Below are 22,432 nucleotides of genomic sequence, written 5' to 3'. Positions count from 1 at the left end.
GCCCACAAGGCTTTCCTTGTATAGTCCAACTGTAATGTCCCACTTAAAACACAAACACACAGAGCATTTTATAAAGGTATCAGTCATGGTCCAATTATGAAGTATCAATTTTGCTTTCTTACTATCTATATAATATCTCTCTCTCTCTCTCTCTCTCTCTCTCTCTCTCTCTCTCTCTCTCTCTCTCTCTCTCTCTCTCTGTTATTCGAGACAATATCTTCTGTGTAGCCCTGGCTGTCCTCAAACTCACAGAGGTTTATCTGCTTCTGCCTCCCCAGTGCTGGGATCAAAGGCATGTACCACCATTGCCCATATCGTTTTGGTTTTTGTGAAACAGAGTCTCTCTTTGGAGCCCTGGCTATCCTAGGACTTACCATGTAGACCAACTAGGCTATCCTTGAACTCACTGCCTGCCATTGTCTCCTGAGTGCTAGGGTTAAAGGCATGTGTAACCATGCCAGGCCTTTTTTGCTGCTGCTTCTTAACTGTCCAGGCTATTAAGTTTTGTTTTTCAACATGGGAACTGTTAAGAGTTTCTTTACTAGTCTCCAAATCTCATTCCCCTCCACTTTATTATTTGATAACTTCCCAAATGGTATTTACTAAAACTCTATCCCTCTCCTCTCCACTGGTTTAGTGTGACTTACTTGGCCTTTGAACGTCAGTTATATTCCCCTTGTTTTTTTTTTTTTTTAAAGATTTATTTATTTATTATATGTAAGTACACTGTAGCTGTCTTTAGACACACCAGAAGAGGGAGTCAGATCTCATTACGGATGGTTGTGAGCCACCATGTGGTTGCTGGGATTTGAACTTCTGACCTTCGGAAGAGCAGTCGGGTGCTCTTACCCACTGAGCCATCTCACCAGCCCCTCCCCTTGTTTTTTATAGTCAAACCTAGCCATCACCCTATACTCAAGCCAAACTTACTTGTACTTTTCCATCTATTTGGCTATCTGGAACTTCATCATCCTTTTCCTCTTCACTATTGTTCAGCATAGAAGATGCTCAGAAATTAACCATGATAGTGAGCATCCCTTAAGACTCAGTTAAAAAACAAATTCCTGAGGCTAGAAAGATGACTCAAATGGTTAAGAACATTTGCTGCTCTTGAAAGACCTGACTTCAGTTTCCAGCATCCATGTCAGGCACCTCACATTCACTTCTAACTCCAGCTCTAGGGGATCTCATGCTCCCTTCTGGCCTCCTCACATGCACACCGACACATAATTAAAATATAAATATTACAGGGTTTTTTTTGTTGGTTTGTTTCAAGACAGGATTTCTCTGTTTAACTGAGCCCTGGCTGTTCTGGACTCACTATATAGACCAGGCTGGCCTCGAATTCACAGAGACCCATCTTCTTCTGTCTTCCACACACCTGGCCATTTAAAACGTTTTTAAATTATAATAATTTTTTGGATTGAGTGTGGTGGCAGAAGACAGGCCAGTCTCTATGAGGTCTACATAGTGAGTTCCAGGCCAGGCAGGGCTACAGAGTGAGATTCTTGTCTCAAAAATTTAAAAATAAATAAATAAATAAATAAATAAATAAAATAAATAAATGTCTTAGCCATGCTTGGTGCCCCACAAACATGAGAGGTGAGAGCAGGAAGATGAACTCATGTGTAGAGCAGGTTCAAGGTCAGCCTATAATACATGAGACCATGTCTCAAAAACAAAAAATCTTTAACTTTTACTAATTTATGAAGTTTTTCCTAGCCCTCAGATTAGAGTATTGTTTTTCCAGTAACGCCTTTTGTATACCTTTCTATTTATAGCCCTTGTCAAGATGTGTTTTGTTTATATCAACTGAAGTATAAAGTACTTGAACACAGAGACCATCCTTATTATCAGAAGTTAAAGCAGCTAGCAAAGTGTTTAGCACACATTATTCCATTGGTTCAGGTGCTGAGCAAAATTACATACAGCAAAGTTTGCCATGGTCTATATAGCCAGCTACACACTTCAGCCTCAGCTCCATAGAACTTTGGGATATAGCTTTTCAAAGCTTATAGAAACACAGTGATGACTCAAAGGACAGGGAACATCCATTTGATTTTCATTAATGCCTCATTTTCCTATGCTTTACACGATTTCAAAAGAAAGGATAGACTGATTTCCATGATTCTTTAATAGTGATCCTTACAGAACACACACTAAAATATATACCTACTTTAAAAACTGAGCAGATTAAATGGTTCAGCCCTGAACCTGACAATCTAGGTTCGAACCCACATGGTGGAAACAGAGAACCAATTCTCTGAGTTGTCCCCTAACCTCCAAAAGCACACAAGGATAGCACAAATACATAAATGTAGAAACAAAATTTTAAAAAAGTAAACTAAGTTACTTGATTTAGCTATCACTGCTCAAACCTGCTTAAGCCTTAAAATTTTAGTAATGTAAATTAATGTTGGATACATAAAACTCATGATAGAGGAAAAAACATAAATACCCACCATTGTACTTAACACTGTTGGCCAGAATCAGGTTTACGTCGTCTAGAAAGCTCTCTCGACTCTGGTATTTGTGCTTGGAGATATTCTATGATAAAAACAGGCACTCAGCTACACATACAAAAATATTATAAAAAGCCACTGATCATAAAAAAAAAATCACTCACCTTACGTATAGTCTCCAAATCCATTGGACTGACAATCACTTTGTAATAATCTGGAACAAATTTCTTATTAACTGGGTGATGAAATGGCCAAGACTAGTAAAAAGAAAGCACAGGAAGTCAAGTGAAAACCATTACTTATAACAAAGAGGTCCAATTTTCATTGAGTTATAAATATTTCTGATGAAAAGTATAGACTCGTTCCACAAAAATATGAATCTGCACGCAAAATTATAATTTCAGGATCTCACTAAGGATTCTTACATCCAGATAAAGTGAGAATCCCTCCTCTAAACTTACAACTAAAATCTTATTTCTGTGTTAAAGACTAAGTTTTGCAAACTAGAATAAAATTGCTTATTCCACAGTTCTATCTTGAAAAAATTTTAATACTGTAGACATAGATCATTATGACTATATGCAACAGAAAATTTAATTCAGAATTTCTGGGGGGACCAATATATAAAATGGTCCACAGAACTAGTATGATAAATGATAGCCTTACCATAAAATGTTGAAAAAAAAAGAACAATTAAACAAAAAAGGGACAACAACATTGAGTAATTGTTGTGGGGTTTTTTTGTTTTTTGTTTTTTTTTTTTGTGAACAGGCTAGATGGCTAAGTGGGTAGAGGTGATTACCAACAAGCCCACTGACCGGAATTTAATTCCTGGAACCCACAGGTTAGAAGGGAAGCCTAACAATTCTGCAAGGGGTTTAAAAAAAAAAAAAGACAGGGTCCTACTGTGTAGCCCTGGCTTGCCTTAAATTCAGAGGTCCACTTGCTTTTTGCCTCTCAAGTGCTGGGATGAAAGGTTGTACCACTACACTCTACCAAGTTGTTGTTTTTTGTTTTTTTAAGATTTATTTATTTTGCTATCTTCAGACACTGCAGAAGACAGCATCAGATGCCCATTACAGATGGTTGTGGGCCACCATGTGGTTGCTGGGATTTGAACTCAGAACCTCTGGAAGAGCAGTTAGTGCTCGTAACTGCTGGGCCATCTCTCCAGCCTATACCAAGTTGTTTTGACCACACACAAAACATGATTTATGCTTCCCCCCACAACATGCACAAATAAATAAATGCAATAAAAATGTTGAAAGTGTTATTTGTAGATGAGCATTTCTAAATCAAGAATCTACTATTAGTTGACAGCTTTGCTCTCCCAGGCTATTCAAGAGTGTAGAAATACTCAATACTGACATTAGGAAGTAAGAATATAGCCGGGCAGTGGTGGTACATGCCTTTAATCCCAGTAGTTGGGAGGCAGAGGCAGGTAGATTTCTGAGTTCTTCCGAGTTCGAGGCCACCTGGTCTACAGAATGAGTTCCAGGACAGCCAGGGCTATACAGAGAAACCCTGTCTCAAAAACAAACAAAACAAAACCAAATCTCTTAATATTCAAAGACACTTGGCATCTTTACTTTTACACAATAATAAATTCACATAGCAAAAGGTTGATAATTTAAATTACATCCCAGTTCCTATGGATATCCATCGCCCCATTTATCTTAATCTCTTAATATACACATGCTTACTCTATGCACTTCTTTCCATCCTCTCAATATTTGGCATGAAAATTACTTACATCTGGAACTGCCATCATTTTCTGAGTGACAATGTTATCCAGAATAAAAGAAAAGGCTACTTGATCATCATCGTCAAGCAAGGGGTTGATAGCTTTCTCTAAACGTGCCAACTTATCCTCTTTCTGAAATAAAGCAAAAAAAAAAAAAAAAAAAAGAAAGCAGTTTTCATGAAGTATGATATTCACAGAAAACTAAAGATAATTTAAAGTCTAGCTAGCTGTCTATGGCTTTAGTCCCCAAAAGTTTATCTACTAAATTATCTAAATTATCTACTATCCGGTTTCAGGTCAACCTAGATAAATGATACTTTGGCTAAAGGATCACGAAGGAACATGTCAGCAAATCCCATATTCTACATCCCATGCTTATATAATACCAAGAATAGAAAGGTCAAGACATCACCAGTTTAGCTACAACATTTTTGGCAAATTTGGCTTTTATAACATTGTCTTTTTTACATAAAATGAATGCCAAGAATACAGAACTACATTACCACTAGTTAATGGTTTTTCTAACAGGGTATGTATCCTATGCAACCCAGGTTGACTTGACATTAATATATAACCACAGCCTGATTAGTGACTCTTTTAAGGAAACTTAATTAAACAAATTCACTTCAGTCTGTGTACTACAAAAATCTCTTATGTTCTCATTGACTTATCCTCTGTGTTCTCACTGTCTGAATCCTTAATTCTTAAAGCCAGCTCTCAAGACACAGCGAGTTCTAAGCCAGCCTGAGCTAGATAAGGCAGTCAGTATCTCATTGTTTTGCTGGGATGGCAGCGAGCTGCAATGTAAGCTACAGGAGATCTCCTGGGAAGCCATTTTCCATCATTCTTTCTAGAGTTACTAGGTTCTGGATTTTATATCCTGCATGATTACAGAGCAAGGGATTTTCTTCTTTGGATTTGGCTTTCCAGTCTATAGAAGACAGTGCTATATAATTTCTAAATCCCTACCCCTCAAATACATCAATATTTGTCATTCCCTTGGGTACTGTTCCTTCTGTTAAATACACTAGTTCCTAAACTCCACTATTCTTCACCTTCATATACCACACAGCATTTATTTTTTAAAAACCTTATTTATTTTGAGTCTTGAGTCAAAGCCTTAGCTTAGGCTCTTCCTGAACTCAATATGTAGCTGAGTATGATGTTACGATCCTGATCCTCCTGTCTCCAACTCCCAAGTGCTAGGATTCTAGGTGAGTGTCACTATGCCCACTACTTTGTCTTATCTTTCATTCTTACCTCTTTGAGTTTTTCATCGCAGAGATCCAGCATGGATTGAGAAATCTGAGTCAGTGAGTGCTTTGGTCCTACAGAGGAATAAGAAATAGACATTATAAAGCAAAGTTGCCACATGTTTCCAACACTTCATACATTTACTAAAGAACCTAAAAGGTCCCAGGCACCAGCTTAGTAACTGAGGTAGATATAGCAGTCTTTTTCTTTTTTATGTTTCTAAGACAAAGTCTCATTTATCCCAGGCTGGTCTTGAACTCACTATGTAGCTGAGAATGACCTTCAACTTCAGATCCTTCCACCTTCACCTCCTTGGGATTACAGGTAGGTGCACAAGGTAAAGACACTACCAGTCTTTACTCCATTTTTCAGTGCCTAATATAGCAATGGGTAGTCAATATGAATGAATTTTTTTAACTGTTCTTTATTTGTGACCATATTCTCTTGGATTACAGCTGCTTTTTTTGTTTGTTTGTTTTTTGAGACAGGGTCTCATTATGTAGCTCTGGCTAGCCAGGAACTATCTATGTAGCAAGGCTAGTCTCAAAACTTAAGAGATTCACTTGCCTCTCTCTGTCTCCCTAGTACTGGGAGTAAAGGCATGATCCAGCTTTATTGCTGCTTTCAACATGCTGAAAATTATTCTGCGGATGGAGAACAATGTGGTTAAGAATGGTAGAGAGACCAACAAACGCCGGGCGTGGTGGTGACGCCTTTAATCCCAGCACTCGGGAGGCAGAGGCAGGAGGATTTCTGAGTTTGAGGTCAGCCTGGTCTACAGAGTGAGTTCCAGGACAGCCAGGGCTACACAAAGAAACCCCGTCTTGAAAAAAACCACCCCCCCCAAAAAAAACCAAAACAGAGACCAATGAACATCTTTTTTTTTTCTGCTTAGTAAACAGATTTTCAGCATAAAGACTATTATTTCAGTTTCCCAGAAATCCTCACCAAGAGCTTCAGAAAATTCTTGAACTAAGCGACCACTCTTGTACATCCTCTTCTTATAGCTGCTTCATTTAAGCTCATCTTTGGAACAGTTAAAACATTTTGAGCTGGGAGTTGGGACACATACCTATCAATCACAGCACTTGAGATGCTTCAACCATAGGACTAGGAGATCCAGGGTAGCCTAAACTATATAATGAAACCATCTCAAACTTAAAAAGAAACCCCCAAAACATTTTTATCTAACTAGGATTTCTTTTTCTTCTTTTCTTTTTGTTTTTATAAAACAGGGTTTCTCTGAGCAGCCTTGGTTGTCCTGGAACTTACTATGTAGACCAGACTAATCTCAAATTCCTCCCAAGTGCTGGGATTAAAGCCTGACCCACCAGCACCCAGCTCTAATTCGAATATCTGGCCACTTCTTTTCAGTATCATTTACTAGATTATTTTCCTCCATCTAATTCTTGTTAGTGACCCCTAGGGCCTGAGCCTCAGCCCTAATATTTATTTCAGCTTTTGATTATTCATTCAAATGTTTTATACCTTGTCTAAGACAAGGTCAATGATGGGAATATAAGGACAATTAATAGTTCCATTATAGAAAGATCTTGGATTAGTCAAAGAAAATTACTTGAAAAGAAATCACTGCAGGACAGTGTAATCCTATCAGATATCTATAACTGAAATGATATAGTAAGAAAAATCTATAATAAATAAGACTCACCACAAACTGACAGATTGTTAAATTCAATGAGTAGGTACACTAAAGTTTATTCGTCTTAGTTTCTATAAAAGTTTTTTTAAAAAGCCTATCAGCATAAATGAAATACACTGATTGCATATGAACCATATTCTATTTCCCTGTATATCTAATCTGATAACTGGAAACCAAGACTGGTGATACAGGCTGGTAATTTTAGCTACTCAGGACGCTGAGACATAGGTTGCAAGTTTAAATTCAAGCTGGACTACAAGAAAAGTTCAAGGCTAGCCTGTGCAACTTAGCAAGGCCTCATTCCAAAATAAAAACTAAAAGGGAGGCTGGCCTATAGCTAAAAGGTAGAGTAGTTGCCTAGCATGCTGGAGGTTCTGGGCTCAATCTTTAGTATATTAAAAAAGAAAGCAAAAATTCTGCTTTGGGGGGCAGTAGGGAAGGCTTGTTCTAACATTTAGTTAGTCATTAAAGAATAGAAGTTCAACAGGCATACAATAGGAAAGACATTCCAGAGAGAAGGAACAAAGACACAGAAGTAATTAATCAAATTCATATAAACATGCTGCAGTGCATTTCATCAGGGCCACAATTAGTTTTGATACACACACATATATATATAGGATGTGAACTTCAACAATAGGAAGAATTAAAGCAAAAACACTATTTGAAAACTGTTGCAAGAGGTTAAACAAGAGATAGCAAGGGCTCCAATTAACCAAGTAGCAAGGGTAACAAAAAGGAAAGGGACAAGTTAAAAAATGCAGATAGTATAGTTTAGAGGACTTTGCTATGAGTGTGAGAAAAGGTGTATGGTATCAATTGTGACTAAAATTTCTAGGTTGTATAACTAGGCAGCCAGCAAAACTATTTATCTACATAGGCAATCAGATAATGAATTGCTAGTAGGACAAGAACTGTCATGTCTAGCAAATACCTGGAAACAAAGCTATGAAGCCTTGAATTGATGGAGACAAAAGATAGGGGCATCAGTGGACATATAGGAGCTGAAGTAGTAAGAAAAGAATAAGAGCCAGAGAGACGGCTCGGTGAAGTGTGTACTGCTCTTGCAGTCCAATTCCCAGTATCTACATCAGGTAGCTCACTTATAACTCTAGTTTCAGGGTGATCCAAAGCCTCCGGTCTCTACTTGCAATCACGTACATACACCCAAACACATACACATAAAAGTAAAAAATGCTATATAAAATACTCCTGGAAAGGAGAGAAGAGAGCATCAAGAAGGAAAAGGTGGGTAATATCCTAAGTACATGCAGACTCTCACTGTCATTAAGGAGACGTAAATACACATGATGTGCCACTTGAAACGAACTAGGATGACTACGATAGAAAGACTAACAGGCGTTGGTGAGGATGAGGAGAAGACAGAATGAGGATGAAATACATGTTACATTTCTGGTAGAACTACAAAGTGATACAGCTACTCTAGAAACTGGGAAAATAATAGGTTTTCAAGATGCTGGTCAAAGCTACCCTATAAACTCAGCAATTCCTCTCCTATGCATATACCAAAGAGAAATGAAAGCAAATGTCTTACACAAAAGTTTAAACATAAATGTTCACAACTGTTTATGTTAGTTTTAAAGTGAAAAAATCCAAAATATTTACTAACTTAATATCTAAAAGTTATCCATAAAAGAAAATAAGCTAGCTATGGTGTTACAACTCTGTAGTCACAGTAGTCAAGAGAGCAAAGCACTTGGATAGCAAGTGTGAGGCCAGTCTGGACTATACAGCAAGTTCAAGATCAGCTTGGGTATGTAGAGATCCTGTCCCAAAGAGGGAGGGACGGTAGTATCAAGGAATAAACAATAGCTGAAATACTGTGTGTGTGTGAGGGGGCAGACAATCCAAATAAAAACATTTCATGCCACTGTTACCAGGAATGACATGTGAGGAAGTGAGAAGAATGAATCAAAAAATAAAGGATTTAAGGCTGTGAGAAACTTTTTTTTTTTTTTTTTTTTTTGGTTTTTCAAGACAGGGTTTCTCTGTGTAGCCCTGGCTGTCCTGGAACTCACTCTGTAGACCAGGCTGGCCTCAAACTCAGAAATCCGCCTGCCTCTGCCTCCTGAGTGCTGGGATTAAAGGTGTGCGCCATTTTTGCTACTATTGAAAACTGAACCTAGAACCTAATATGTGCTGGTTAAGTGCTTTACTACTGAGTTACAGACGTCCCACTGTGGGGCTTTGTTTTATGTTAATTCTCTTCTATTTTTATTTATTACAATTGGTGTGTGCGTGCACACAATGTAAATGTGGGTCCATAAGCCATGGCGTGTGTGATTAGGACAACTTTCATGAGTCAGTTCCTGGAGCTGCAGAGATGGCTCATCGGATAAGAGCACTGACTACTCTTCCAAAGGTCTTGAGTTCAATTCCCAGCAACCACATGGTGGTTCACAACCATCTGTAATGGGATCCATTGCCCTCTTCTGGTGTGTCTGAAGACAGCAACAGTGTACTCACATATATAAAATAAAAATAAACCCTTACAAAAAAGTCAGTTTCCACCTTCCACTGTAGGCTCTAGGAATTGACCTCAGGTTGTAAGCCTTACATAGCTAGTGCTTCTATCTGTTGAGGAGCCTGGCTGGTATTACTTATTATTTTTGAGACAGTATCTTATGTAGCCCAAGCTGGTTTTGAACTTGCTATGTAGCTACCAAGGATGACCTTGAACTCCTGATCCTGTCTGTTTCCCAAGTGTTGGGATTGTAGACATATGCCACCATTTCCAACCCCCTATTCTTCCCTTGTATACAATCTGACACTCTGCTCAGCTCTGAACTGTCAACATAAATAACATTATTTCTAGCAAATCACAAACTGGCTGGATACATAATTAGGGGATAAGAGTTTTAAAGCTAATTTTACTGTGCTCCAGAACACAGAGGATCAAAAAACAAAACAAAAACAAAACAAGTATATTTTTTTTGGTTTTCTATTTGTTTTGTTTTTTGAGCAGTCAAAGGAAACTTCAGAAAGAGGGAAAAAGACTGCAAAGACATGAAGAAGTACCTTGGAATATTCAAATTAAATATAATGGTGAGTATGAATATTGTCTACAATGGGCATAGAAGCTAGTCATTGGAAATGAAATTTGATAAGTAAGTTGGACTGGCTTGTTGAAAGCTTCCGAATCTAGCTATCATTATTGTCCTGTTTATACATGAGAAAACAGAAGAGGTCATGAGATGTTAAACTACATCCTAGCTGTATTGGTATTATCTCTACTCTGGATGCCAACACTTATATATGAATTAATGCACACTGACTTCTTCCTCCCTGCCATTCCTGGTTTGTTTTTTTTTTTTTAATAAACAAAATGGACATCTAGCCCCTGTAACAAAAAATGCAGACTGAGTTAGAATACACAAAATATGGCTACAAGAACGTCCTGTGTAGAGTCCACCCACACCCAATGCCTCAAATGCACCAGAGAATATATTAAAAATTAAATAGTGGGAGGCTGAGTGTGATAGATCATAGATTTAATCCTAGCACTAATTTGGAAGAAGAGGCCAAATTGTTTCTGTGATTTTGAGGCCGGTCTGGTCTGCAGTTAGTTCCAGGCCAGCCAAAGCTACATACTGAGACCATGTCTCAAAAAAAAGGATTAAATAATAAAACTAAAAACAAGCAACACTTATTATATGACTGAAATGTACACTACCCGATGTGCATACCAAAAAAAAAAAGCACATTAAAGTGTTTTCCTTCATTCTAATCTACTCTGAATTTAGAACCAGCAAGGGGTAAGAATCTGAAAGGTGACCTTTGTAGTCAAGGAACAAGGGACTATTACCATTATAAGTTGCACTGTTTTTCACAATTAGCTCCAAATGTTCTCTGAATTCTTCCCGAGACGGATAAAGGCGTTTGCGCACGTTTTCACGGAGTGTCTGTAGATCCATTGGTCGAGTGATGATTTTATAGTAATCCTTTACAACCTTTGCATTAACTGGAGTATGGAAAGGGTATGTCTGGGAAAACAAGAGTCAGCACCGTTTGTGAGCAAGAACACTTGACACAGCCAATTATATCTTACTGGTTTACCAACTCTCAAGGGCTTTTTCAGATGTAGTAATTCTGTTTCTTGCATTAAACCACTTTTTCTTCTCTCTCTCTCTCTCTCTCTCTCTCTCTCTCTCTCTCTCTCTCTCTCTCTCTCTCTCCCCTTCCTTCCTCCCTCCCTCCCTCCCTCCCTTCCTTCCTTTTTGGATTTTCAAGACAGGGTTTCTCTGTATAGCCTTGGCATTCCTAGAACTAGCTTTGTAGACCAGACTGGTCTCAAACTGACAGAGTTCAATCTGCTTCTGCCTCCCATGTGCTGGGATTAAAAGCATGAGCCACCACACTTGACAAAGTATTCAAGTCTTTGGAGCTAGAGTTACAGGTGGCTTTGAGAACGTGAGTGCCGAAAACCAAGCATGATCCTCAGGAAGAGCAGTATATATTCTTTTTTTAAAAATTATTTTCGAGTTTATTTTTATAATTTTATGTGTATGAGTATTTTGCCTACATGTAAGTCTGTGCACCTCGTATGTGCCTGGTGCCTGAGGAGGTGGTGAGCTTCCATGTGGGTGTTGGAAATTGAACCTGGGTCCTTTGCAACAAGTGTTCTTAACCACTGACCCAACTATCCAGCCCCACTGTAGTATGTACTCTTAACCATTAAACTGTCTTTCTAGTTCCATATATATGAGACACTCATGGAATGCAAAAGCTACTCTTGTAAGACATACAAGTTGGAGGCTAGAGAGATGCTCAGTGCTCTTCCAGAGGACCTAAGTTTGCTTTCCAGTTCCTATGTCTGGGGACTCACAACCCCCTGTAATTTTGGTTCCACGTAATTCAATGCCTCTGGCCTCTAAGGACATTTGCATATGCATAGAGAGATATACACATAATTTTTTTAAAAAAATTCTTTCTACTATAATACCCAGAAATTTGAATTCACATATCTATCTCGAAAAAAGAATATTGAGTTGAAACTAGAAAAAATTAGCTTTATATCCTCTTATAATTCATGTGTCCTTCTGCCTACATTGTCCTCCATCACCTAAGAGTCATTTAAATCATTTAATAATCATTTAAAAACAGACAAAAATTCCAAAGGATTAAGAGTTCCAGATACATTACTGCTATCTAGCTGAAGTAACAGAAAAAGCAAATAGGCCTTTGTTTTCCTATTCTATATATCTAGTGCAATGAACTCACATTTGGAAGATCTCTCATGTCATTGATAATAGACTCCAAGATAGAAGACAGTGTCACCATCGGGTCTGTCCGGCGCCGGTGGATGGATTTATGAGGTCTCTAAAATGTAAGAAATCAGAATGCTTCAGACAAAAAAATACCCAATACTCTCAAATATACTGATATATTTTAGAAATCTTCAATAATGCCAGACTTAGAGGACTTAAGCCTATAATCTTAGCAACTGGGAAGCTGAGGTAGGAGGATTGCTGTAAGCTCAAGAACAGCCTGTATTACATAGTAAATTCTAGACTAGTCTGTACTAGAGGGGTGGGGGGTGGCAGAGGGTTAGATCAGGAGAGATGGTAAGATGAAGAGATAGATGGCTCGGTGGTTAAGATACCTTGCAACCTTTGCAAAGGACCTGGGTCTAGTTCCCAGCACCCACAATGACTTACAACTAACTCTGTAGTGCACCCTTTTCTGGGCTCTTCTGGCATCAGGCATGCATCTAAGTAGACTTATTTATACACATGCAGGCAAAATAATCATGCACATCAAAGAGGATAGGCAGTAAGATGGCCCAGTGGATAATGGCACTTGCCATACAAGACAGTGACCATAATTTGATCTCCAGACTTGAGGTAAAGAAGCAGAAAACTGACTCCATGTCCTCTGACTTCCACATGTGCATCATGGCATATGCACAAATGAACACGTACACATACACACCCTCTCTATACATAAAAGCTGGATGTGATAGCACATGCCTTTAACTCAGTAGTAGGGAGGTAGAGGCAGGCAGATTTCTGAGTTCAAGACCAGTTTGGTCTACAGAGTGAGTACCAAGAAAGTCCCAGGGCTACCCAGAGAAACCCTGTCTTGAAAAACAAAAAAATAATATATACATTTTAATAAGTTGTATAATGAACAATATATATAATGCTCAAGGAGTAGACATGGGGGAACATCTGACACTGACAGAACCATGCTACAGAAGGTTAAGGAAATCAATGAGAATCCATCTGATAAGAAGAAAATGCAGATACTCACATTCAAATAGTCACAGTGAACAGTGGTTCCAACCCGTCGTTTTTTCTTGGGGGGAAGTTGTTGTTTAGGGAACTTCAGGACCAGAGATTTTCTGCGAACTTCATCTGCACTGCAATCAGTAACATGTTATAGTGTGTTATTTATAGTTCACAGAAACAAGGGTGGAGAGATAGCTCAGTGGTTAAGAGTTCTTGCTACTCTAACAAAGAGGACCCTGGTTCAGCTCTTAGCACCTATATGGTAGCTCACAACTAGACAGTAACTCTAGTTCCAGTGGACCTGACACCCTCTTCTGACCTCTGTGGGTACCAGGCACATACAATGGTTCACTTACATGCATTCAGACAAAACACTCAAACACATAAAATAAATCATATAGCTCATATAACATACTAATGTTTTTTAATTAAAAAAAAGACTTATGTATATATGTTTGTATGTATTTAATGTATGTGATTACATTGTCGCTGTCTTCAGACACCCAGCAGAGGACATCAGATCCCATTACAGTGGTTGTGAGCCACCATGTACTTACTGGGAACTGAACTCAGGACCTCTGGAAAAGCAGTCAGTGCTCTTAACTGCTAAGCCATCTCTCAAGCCCTTACATTGTTTTTTTCATGTGTTGTTTTTTTTGTTTGTTTGTTTTTTGAGACAGAGTCTCTCAATGTAGTACTAGATGTCCTGGAACCTGCTATGTCGAACAGGCTGATTTTGAACTCACAGCAAATGCTAGGATTAAAGTACTACACCACCACATCTGGCCTTACTTTTTATTTTTGAGACAATGTCTAAGTTGCCAAGGCTGATCTATTTTCCTAAGTAAGCATATAAAGTAATGTGTTTCATTATGGCATTTCATAAACATATCATTTTACTTTGTTCTCATTCACTCCTTCCATACTAGTAACCCTCATGCCTCAAGCCCCCTATGCCTCCTTGCAATAGCTTCTCTTCAGCCTTCATCATCACATGTATTTCATTACTCTCTTCTTTACCTCCTCCTTCCCTCTGTCTCCCTTAAATTCACTTTGTAGCTCAAGCTGGTCTTGAACTTTTGATTCTCCTGGCTTTGCTCCCCAGGTAGCTGGGATTACAGGCCTGCACAACTTGGCCCAGTTCAAGTGCTCTAAACATATCTTACTGGACAACTTGAGCTACATAGACAACAAACTCCAAAAATCCTGAACCTATTTTACAGGCTGTGTGTGTGTGTGTGTGTGTGTGTGTGTGTGTGTGTGTGTGTGTGTGCGCGCGCGCGCTAGTAATAGTACAGTAGGAGGCTGGAGATGGCTCAGTGGTTAAGAGCACTGACTGCTCTTCCAGAGGTCCTGAGTTCAAATCCCAGCAACCACATAGTGGCTCACAACCATCTGTAATGAGATCTGATACCCTCTTCTGGTGTGTCTGAAGACAGCTATACTGTACTTACATATAATAAATAAATCTTGAATTTTGAAACTATTTTGCACTTACAAGTCAGAGAAAAGGGAGAAATATATTGACATTAAGAATCAGAAAAGGGGGGGCTGGTGAGATGGCTCAGTGGATAAGAGAACCCGACTGCTCTTCCGAAGGTCCGAAGTTCAAATCCCAGCAACCACATGGTGGCTCACAACCACCCTTAATGAGATCTGATGCCCTCTTCTGGAGTGTCTGAAGAGAGCTACAGTGTACTTACATATAATAAATAAATAATTCTTCAAAAAAAAAAAAAAGAATCAGAAAAGTGGGCTGGCGAGATGGCTCTGTGGTTAAGAGCACTGACTGCTCTTCTAAAGGTCTTGAGTTCAAATCCCAGCAACCACATGGTGGCTCACAACCATCCATAATGAGATCTGACACCCTCTTCTGGAGTGTCTGAAGACAGCTACAGTGTACTTACATATGATAAATAAATAAATCTTTTTTTTTTTTTAATGAATCAGAAAAGGGCCGGGCATGATGGTGCACACCTTTAATCCTAGCGCTTGGGAGGCAGAGGCAGGCGGATTTCTGAGTTCAAGGCCAGCCTGGTCTACAGAGTGAGTTACAGGACAGCCAGGGCTACAGAGAAACCCTGTCTGGAAAAACAAACAAACAAACAAATCAGAAAAGGATACAAATATGAAATGGGATAAGTATAATGTGAATTAAAGCATTAGTATGAAATTACAATTTAAAATATATGTATACTTACTAGTTCTGTTCAATAAAAAGCCCAGAAGCAAGGATAGCGCAGTGTTAACAAGTATATGCAATACCAATATCTTAGTTTCTTTTTCTGTTCATTTTTTAAAAGATTTATTTATTTATTTTATGTATATGAGTGCACTATAGCTGTACAGATGAGTGTGAGCCTTCATGTGGTTTTTGGGAATTGAATTTTTAGGACCTCTGCGTGCTCTGGCCCAACGTTTTATTTATTATTATATAAATACACTGTAGCTGTCTTCAGACACACCAGAAGAAGGCATTAGATCCCATTGTGGATGGTTGTGAGCCACCATGTGGTTGCTGGGATTTGAACTCAGGACCTTCAGAAGAGCAGTCAGTGTTCTTACTCGATGAGCCATTTCGCCAGCTCTTCTGTTTGTTAAGATTTATTTTTTATTATTTTTAATTATGTATAGGAAGTATACGCAGTGATATGTATAGTAAAGCCTTTATCTCTGGCCACCAAAGCCCACCTTAGTTTATAATTTTAAAATGGGAAAAAATTTTAACATCTCCATTTTTAAAAAATTATTTCTTTTTACTTTATGTACATTTTGTTTTGACTACATGTATGTCTGTGGGAAGGAACCACATTCCCTGGAACAGATGGTTACAAGCTGCCATGTGGGTGTTGGGAATTGAACCCAGGTCCTCTGGAAGAATAGCCAGTGCTCTTAACTATGGAACCATCTCTCCAGTTTTTTTTTCCTTTTTCTTTTTTTGGTTTTTTTTTTTTTTCCGAGACAGGGTTTCTCTGTATAGCCCTGGCTGTCCTGGAACTCAGAAATCCACCTGCCTCTGCCTCCCAAGTGCTGGGATTAAAGGTGTGCGCCACCACCGCCCGGCTATCTCTCCAGTTTCTAACATCTCTATTTTATCTATTAAATTCTCTAAGGGCAAGAAAATTGGGCATAAGTACAGTTTGCTTTATAGTCTCTCATTTTATCTTAACTACCCTCATGACAGGTGTGGTGCTCCATGCCTGTAATCCTAGCTATGTGGGAGGCTGAGACAGAAAGACAGAAAGTTTGAGGCTAACATGGGTAATTTAGCAAAGTCTTAAAACAATTGTGCAAGGGTTTGAGGATGTTACCCACTGTACCTACCAGTACCACAGAAAACAAGTAAAACAAAACAGAACAAAAAGCTATCCCAGTAAGGGTACTTGTATAAATATTAAGACTTAGCCTCGCTTGGTAGCAAAAGCCTTTAATCGCAGCACTCCAGAGGCAGAGGCAGGAGGATCTCTGAGTTCAAGACCAGCCTGGTCTACAGAGTGAGTTCCAAGATAGCCAGGGGTATGTAGAGTCTCTGTATTGAAACAAAACAAAACAAACAAACAAAAAACACCAACCAAATAAAACCAGAAGAAAGATAGTGACTCCGAAAACATAATATGTAAAAGCAAGTAGTAAGCCCCAATGCTCACTGGAATTTTCATTACCAGCAAAAATTACATGTGATAACTCAAAGTTGATATAAGCCCTAGTTCCACTTCAAATAATAATCACACCACATTTCCCCCGAAAGGCCCAATCATCAACCTTGAACAGATCTTTGCTACAGCACTCTCTGACTGCCATCCCTTACCTCTCAATTAGCTGTTTGCCCAAAACGATCTTGGTCCCTTCAACCTTGATAAGTTCTTCATTATCATTATGAATGACTGTCTTTTCCAGCTCTTCCTCTTGTTCCTCGGTCATAGCAACAGGGTTAGAAGGTGGAGCATTTGTTTGATAATAAAGGGGGCAGAATTTATTTGTCCTCATGTGCCCGATGGCACCACATGCTCCACATTTCAACTGCAACAGAAAAAGATAGCAATGTGTTAGAGGTAAGCAGGGTGAAGGATGTCAAAATGAGAATGAAATACATATGCAGTGGGGGAGAAACAAAACTAGACATCATTGGGGGCCAGTTGAGACAGGGTTTCCCTATGTAGCCCTGCCTCCTAAGTACTGGAATTAAAGGCATGTACCACCATGCCTGGCTTAATATACTTACTGTTTAAAAAAGACTTATTTATTTTATGTGAGTGCACTGTAGCTGTACAGATGGTTGTGAGCCTTCATGTGGTTGCTGGGAGTTGAATTTCTAGGACCTCTGCTCACTCTGGTTAACTTCACTTACTCCAGTTAGTCCCACTCGCTCAGACCCAAAGATTTATTTATTATTATATATAAGTATATTGCCACTCTCTTCAGACACACCAGAAGAGGGCATCAGATCCCATTACAGATGGTTGTGAGCCCCCATGTGGCTGCTGGGATTTCAACTTAGGTAGGACCTTTGGAAATGCAGTCAGTGTGCTTTTACCCGCTGAGCCATCTCACCAGCCCAATATACTTACTTTTAAGTCAGGCCGTTCCTTCATTTTTTTGGGCTTTTTCTCAGGAGGCCCCTTTAGCTTTTCCTTTTCCTGGTTCCGTTTAAGTCTCCTCAATTGCTCTTGAATCCTCCGCCGTTCTTTTCTCATCTCTTCTCGGTGTTGCTCATCAAAAAGGGCAAATTTTCGACTGAGTAACGGGGAAAAAAAAGCAAGACCATAAGCAGCTTAAATCAAGAATGACTACCCTGAAAGCTACCATCTCAGAATATAAGTAATTCATCCAGGCTGAAGTGACAGAAACTGTCTGCCATCTTCATCTTCCTTGTTAGTCAGTCCTCCACATGTATAGAGTAACATTTCTCTGTCTAGTCCTGAATAACTAATTAATAATCATTAAGGTTTTGCTGTTGACTTTTGCGACATAGTTTTTTTGCAACCCAGACTGGTCTAGAACCTGTATTCCTCCTGCCAAAACCTCCTTTATAAAAACCTTATAGGAGTAACTTTTCTAAGATTTTTGCAGAGCCAAACTACCACCATCTAAATGTAGTAAAAACGGTTATTTCTCTAGTGATTTTGCTCTGTTCAAATCCAAAGATCTAAAGACAAGCAGGTTCTAAATAATAGCAGAATTCCAGGATCAATGGAATCACTACAACTCACATACATTATTATTTTCTCTGCCATACTCAAAAGCAGCATATCAAACTCACATGAACTCTTCATCTTTTGTGGTCCGTATGCGTACATAAGCATCAATAACAGTTGCTTTTCGGACTGTCTCACAACGAACATATTCCTTCCCCTCCTCATCTCGAAATGTTCGATAAATCTTGAGACAGCGGCCAGTGGCAGAAGAGTTAAGGCTGGTCACTGAAGCTGTGTCATCATCTCTGTGATTGTTTCCTGCTGCTGCTGAGCCTGCTGCTGTAAGGTAAAAAACAATTTCTAATCATTCCCCCTAACACCCAAATAGCCACTTCTTGGGGTTGAACAGAGATGTTCAATATATCATGGAACTACAATTCTACTAAAAGTAGACTTGCTACTAGCCACAAGAACATCTCAAAGTGCTCTTTTCCAACTCCTTTTTTTTATTTTTTATTTTTTTAAAAGATTTATTATATGTAAGTACACTGTAGCTGTCTTCAGACACAGCAGAAGAGGGCATCAGATCTCATTACAGATGGTTGTGAGCCACCATGTGGTTGCTGGGATTTGAACTCAGGACCTTTGGAAGAGCAGTCGGCACTGAGCCATCTCATCAGCCCTTCCAACTCCTTTTTAACCACTGCCCATTTCCATTTTCCTACATACAAATGTTCTAGAAATACCTCAGAGTATTGGGCTTCCTACTGGAGACAGAGAAGCAATAGCTAAATATTACTATTCCACCAAATAGCAGAGTGATAGAAAACTCACAGCATGCTGGGCAGTGGTGGCGCACGCCTTTAATCCCAGCACTTGGGAGGCAGAGGCAGGAGGATTTTTGAGTTCAAGGCCAGCCTGGTCTACAAAGTGAGTTCCACGACAGCCAGGGCTATACAGAGAAACCCTGTCTCGAAAAAAACCAGCAACTCCCAGCAGCAAAAAGTTGATGAAAACACCCAAGCAAGCACTCAAGAGGAGTGCTTAAGCCCAGTCTTAGGATCTAGATAACGTATGCTTCTAAAACTTTAATATGAACAGGAACTCACTGGAGATCTTGTAAAAATATAAACTAAACTCAGTAGGTATGGAGAGCTCAGGCTCAAGATGAGTCTACCTTTCTAACAACTGTTCATGTAATTAATGTACATGCTGTGTTCTAGGGTCATATTAGCAAAGAACTGGAGGACTATAATTGTATAAGCCATATATCTTTACAAAGTAGCCAGAGACACAAAATTTTTCAAAGCTTCACAGAGATGGGCAACAAAGCTAAGACTAGTATGGATGAAAATGGTCACTCTAATCTTCATCCTCGGACTTCATCCTCTCAGTATCTACATTCACTACCTGCTCGATGATATCTGTAATGAGAAACATCATGGAGACCTCATTATCCATCACCCTCACCATCAGCTTCTGCAACTTTTGATGGTGGTTTTAGCTCATTTTAGTACCTAAGACTTCTTTAAGAATCTTCTGCATACAATTTTAAATATAAATTCAGAGAGTTCAAAGACAATCTGGCAACTTCATCCAGCAAAGATTCTGTACTTTATTTAAAGATAGGGTCTTACTATATAGTCCAGGTTGGCCTTTAAATCAAGAGCTTCCTGCCTCAGCCTCCCAAGTGCTGGCATTAAAAATATCTGCCACCATACCTATCAGATACTTTCTATATTTTTAAAACAAAGATCAACAAAGTCAACCAAGCTGAACCCTAGAGGCTCCCAGAGACTGAACCACCAACCAAAGAGTGAGCATGGGCCAGACATAGGTTCCCTGCATATATATAGCAGATATGTAGTATGGTCTTTATGCAGGTCCCCCAACAACTAGAGCGGGGACTGTCCCTGAATCTGTTGCCTGCCTGTGGATCCCATTCCCTCAACTGAGTCTCCTTGTCTTGCGTGCCTCAGTGGGAGAGGATGTGCCTAGTCCAACAGTGACTTAATGTGCCAGGGTGGGTGATATTCAGAGGGGCCTCCACTTTCTCAGAGAAAAAGAAAGGGGAATGGGAAGATGAATGCCTAGTATGGAGATATAAAGTTAAGTGAGTAAATGAATGTATGAATGCATGCATGAATGAATGAAATGAATGGACAGACAGACAGATGGATGAAAAAAAAAAACCCTGTTACTTTGGATGAAAGCCTAGAAAGCTGATTTGATTTCATGTACAGCACTAATAGCCTAGTTTAGCCAGGTACCTAACACAGAAAGAGGAAGCAATAAGCTGGCAGCATCTCTTCAATTTTATCCTCACAGACTGGAGTCATCTGTAGAAATCTTGCTATCCCATCTACAAATTTCTCTATACTCATTCCTTACTTTGTCTTCAGCTTGGAGTCAGTGCTAGTTTGCAGTTATCTAAGTTGTGGTTTTGATCCTTTAAGAAGTCCCCTTACCCAGTAGCATCCGCTGGAGTTCCTTCCGTTCCTGCTCCTCCCGCTCCCGAGACAGCTGAGAACTTGTTTTCTTGTTCTGCAGCATATTCTCAATATTCTTTCCCATTTCTTCAAAGTCACTGTCTTCAGCTGAGCTGCTGTCTGTGTCAGTTGATAAGACCTCTGTTGATGACAAAACCCTAGCAAGAGAGGAAAAAAGTTAAAGACAGGGGAGATACAGGTGTACAAAGTAGGACTGAAGAAGAAAATTGAGGAATCAACCTTAAAAAGATATATGCAGACTCCACAGACACAAAACCTATAACAGAAAAACTGCATCTTGATAGACATTTCACATATTTGCAAAATTGCAATAATTTTTTTTTGAAAGAGACTCTCGGGGCTGGAGAGATGGCTCAGCGGTTAAGATCGCCGACTGCTCTTCCAAAGGTCCTGAGTTCAAATCCCAGTAACCACACAGTGGCTCACAACCATCCGTAACGAAATCTGATGCTCTCTTCTGGAGTGTCTGAAGACAGCTACAGTGTACTTACATATAATAAATAAATAAACAAACAAACAAACAAACAAACAAATAAATAGAAAGAGACTCTCACTGTTTGTGTGTGTTCTCCTTTGCCCCTAGGTATGCCTTGAATTGTTTATCCTTCTTGTCCCAGTCTCCCAAACACAGCTCAGCTCCCCAGTACACTACAACATTTAGACTCATGGATCTTTTTTTTTGGTTTTTCGAGACAGTTTCTCTGTGTAGCCCTGGCTGTCCTGGAACTCACTCTGTAGACCAGGCTGGCCTCAAACTTAGAAATCCACCTGCCTCTGCCTCCCAAGTGCTGACACTAAAGGGGTGCACCACCACTGCCCAGCTTTCATGGATCATTTTAACAGCACACTACTATTCTTTCATAAGTCACTACAAGAAAAAATATGCCCATTATCACACTTAAAACTACTAAGTCCAGTTCAAGTAGACCACAAGAACTGTCACAGAACCAAGAGATCAAGCTAAGCAGTCCGTGATATTCAAATTATTCTTTGCTGAATTACTATGGTAACAGCAGGTTCAGCAGTCACGGTGGGACACACTTATAATTTCAGCACTGGGGAAGCAAAGACAAGCCAAAGGCTTGAAACCCATATAGGCTACATTGCAAGATCCTGTCTCCAGAAAAAGCTTTAAAAAAAAAAAGAGTTGTCCATGGTGGTATATGCCCTTAATCAATCCCAGCTCTCAGGAGGCAAACAGGCAGGTGATGGGTTCAGTGCTGAAGGATATTTGATCACACTGTGAATCCCAAGATTGTGTTATGGTGTGGTTCAGCTAAGGGCACACACTTTTAATCCCTCTGGCTGGAATGCCCTTAGTACACACCTTTAGTCCCAAACAATGAAGGTAAAGTTACCTGGCAGAAGAAGGCACCCATGTTTGAAAGTGATGTCTAATTGAGTGGCAGACAAAGT

The 22,432-nt window shown here is 39.4% G+C and overlaps 1 protein-coding gene across 11 annotated transcripts in view; it reads right to left on the bottom strand.

The window, feature by feature from the left end:
• The window catches only part of Taf1 (TATA-box binding protein associated factor 1), a 74,218-nt gene that overhangs the window by 20,871 nt on the left and 30,915 nt on the right, over window positions 1–22,432 (bottom strand). For all 11 annotated transcript variants that reach the window (XR_001782748.2, XM_017318514.1, XM_017318518.2 and 8 more), the window contains 11 exons: window positions 20,975–21,153; window positions 18,632–18,845; window positions 17,940–18,105; window positions 17,180–17,391; window positions 13,394–13,502; window positions 12,362–12,460; window positions 10,947–11,124; window positions 5,467–5,534; window positions 4,216–4,338; window positions 2,627–2,719; window positions 2,463–2,547 (listed from right to left, as the gene is read on the bottom strand). Coding sequence is in view for 10 of the 11 variants with exons in the window: in XM_017318514.1 (XP_017174003.1) it covers window positions 2,463–2,547; window positions 2,627–2,719; window positions 4,216–4,338; window positions 5,467–5,534; window positions 10,947–11,124; window positions 12,362–12,460; window positions 13,394–13,502; window positions 17,180–17,391; window positions 17,940–18,105; window positions 18,632–18,845; window positions 20,975–21,153 (1,526 nt within the window). In the remaining variant the exon portion in view is untranslated. The remainder of the gene's footprint in view (window positions 1–2,462; window positions 2,548–2,626; window positions 2,720–4,215; window positions 4,339–5,466; window positions 5,535–10,946; window positions 11,125–12,361; window positions 12,461–13,393; window positions 13,503–17,179; window positions 17,392–17,939; window positions 18,106–18,631; window positions 18,846–20,974; window positions 21,154–22,432) is intronic.

The sequence above is a fragment of the Mus musculus genome, chromosome X, assembly GCF_000001635.26.
Source record: "Mus musculus strain C57BL/6J chromosome X, GRCm38.p6 C57BL/6J".
Classification (NCBI taxonomy): Eukaryota; Metazoa; Chordata; class Mammalia; order Rodentia; family Muridae; genus Mus; species Mus musculus.
The sequence above is the reverse complement of the archived record's forward strand: the minus strand, read 5'-3'. Positions and strand labels throughout refer to the sequence as shown.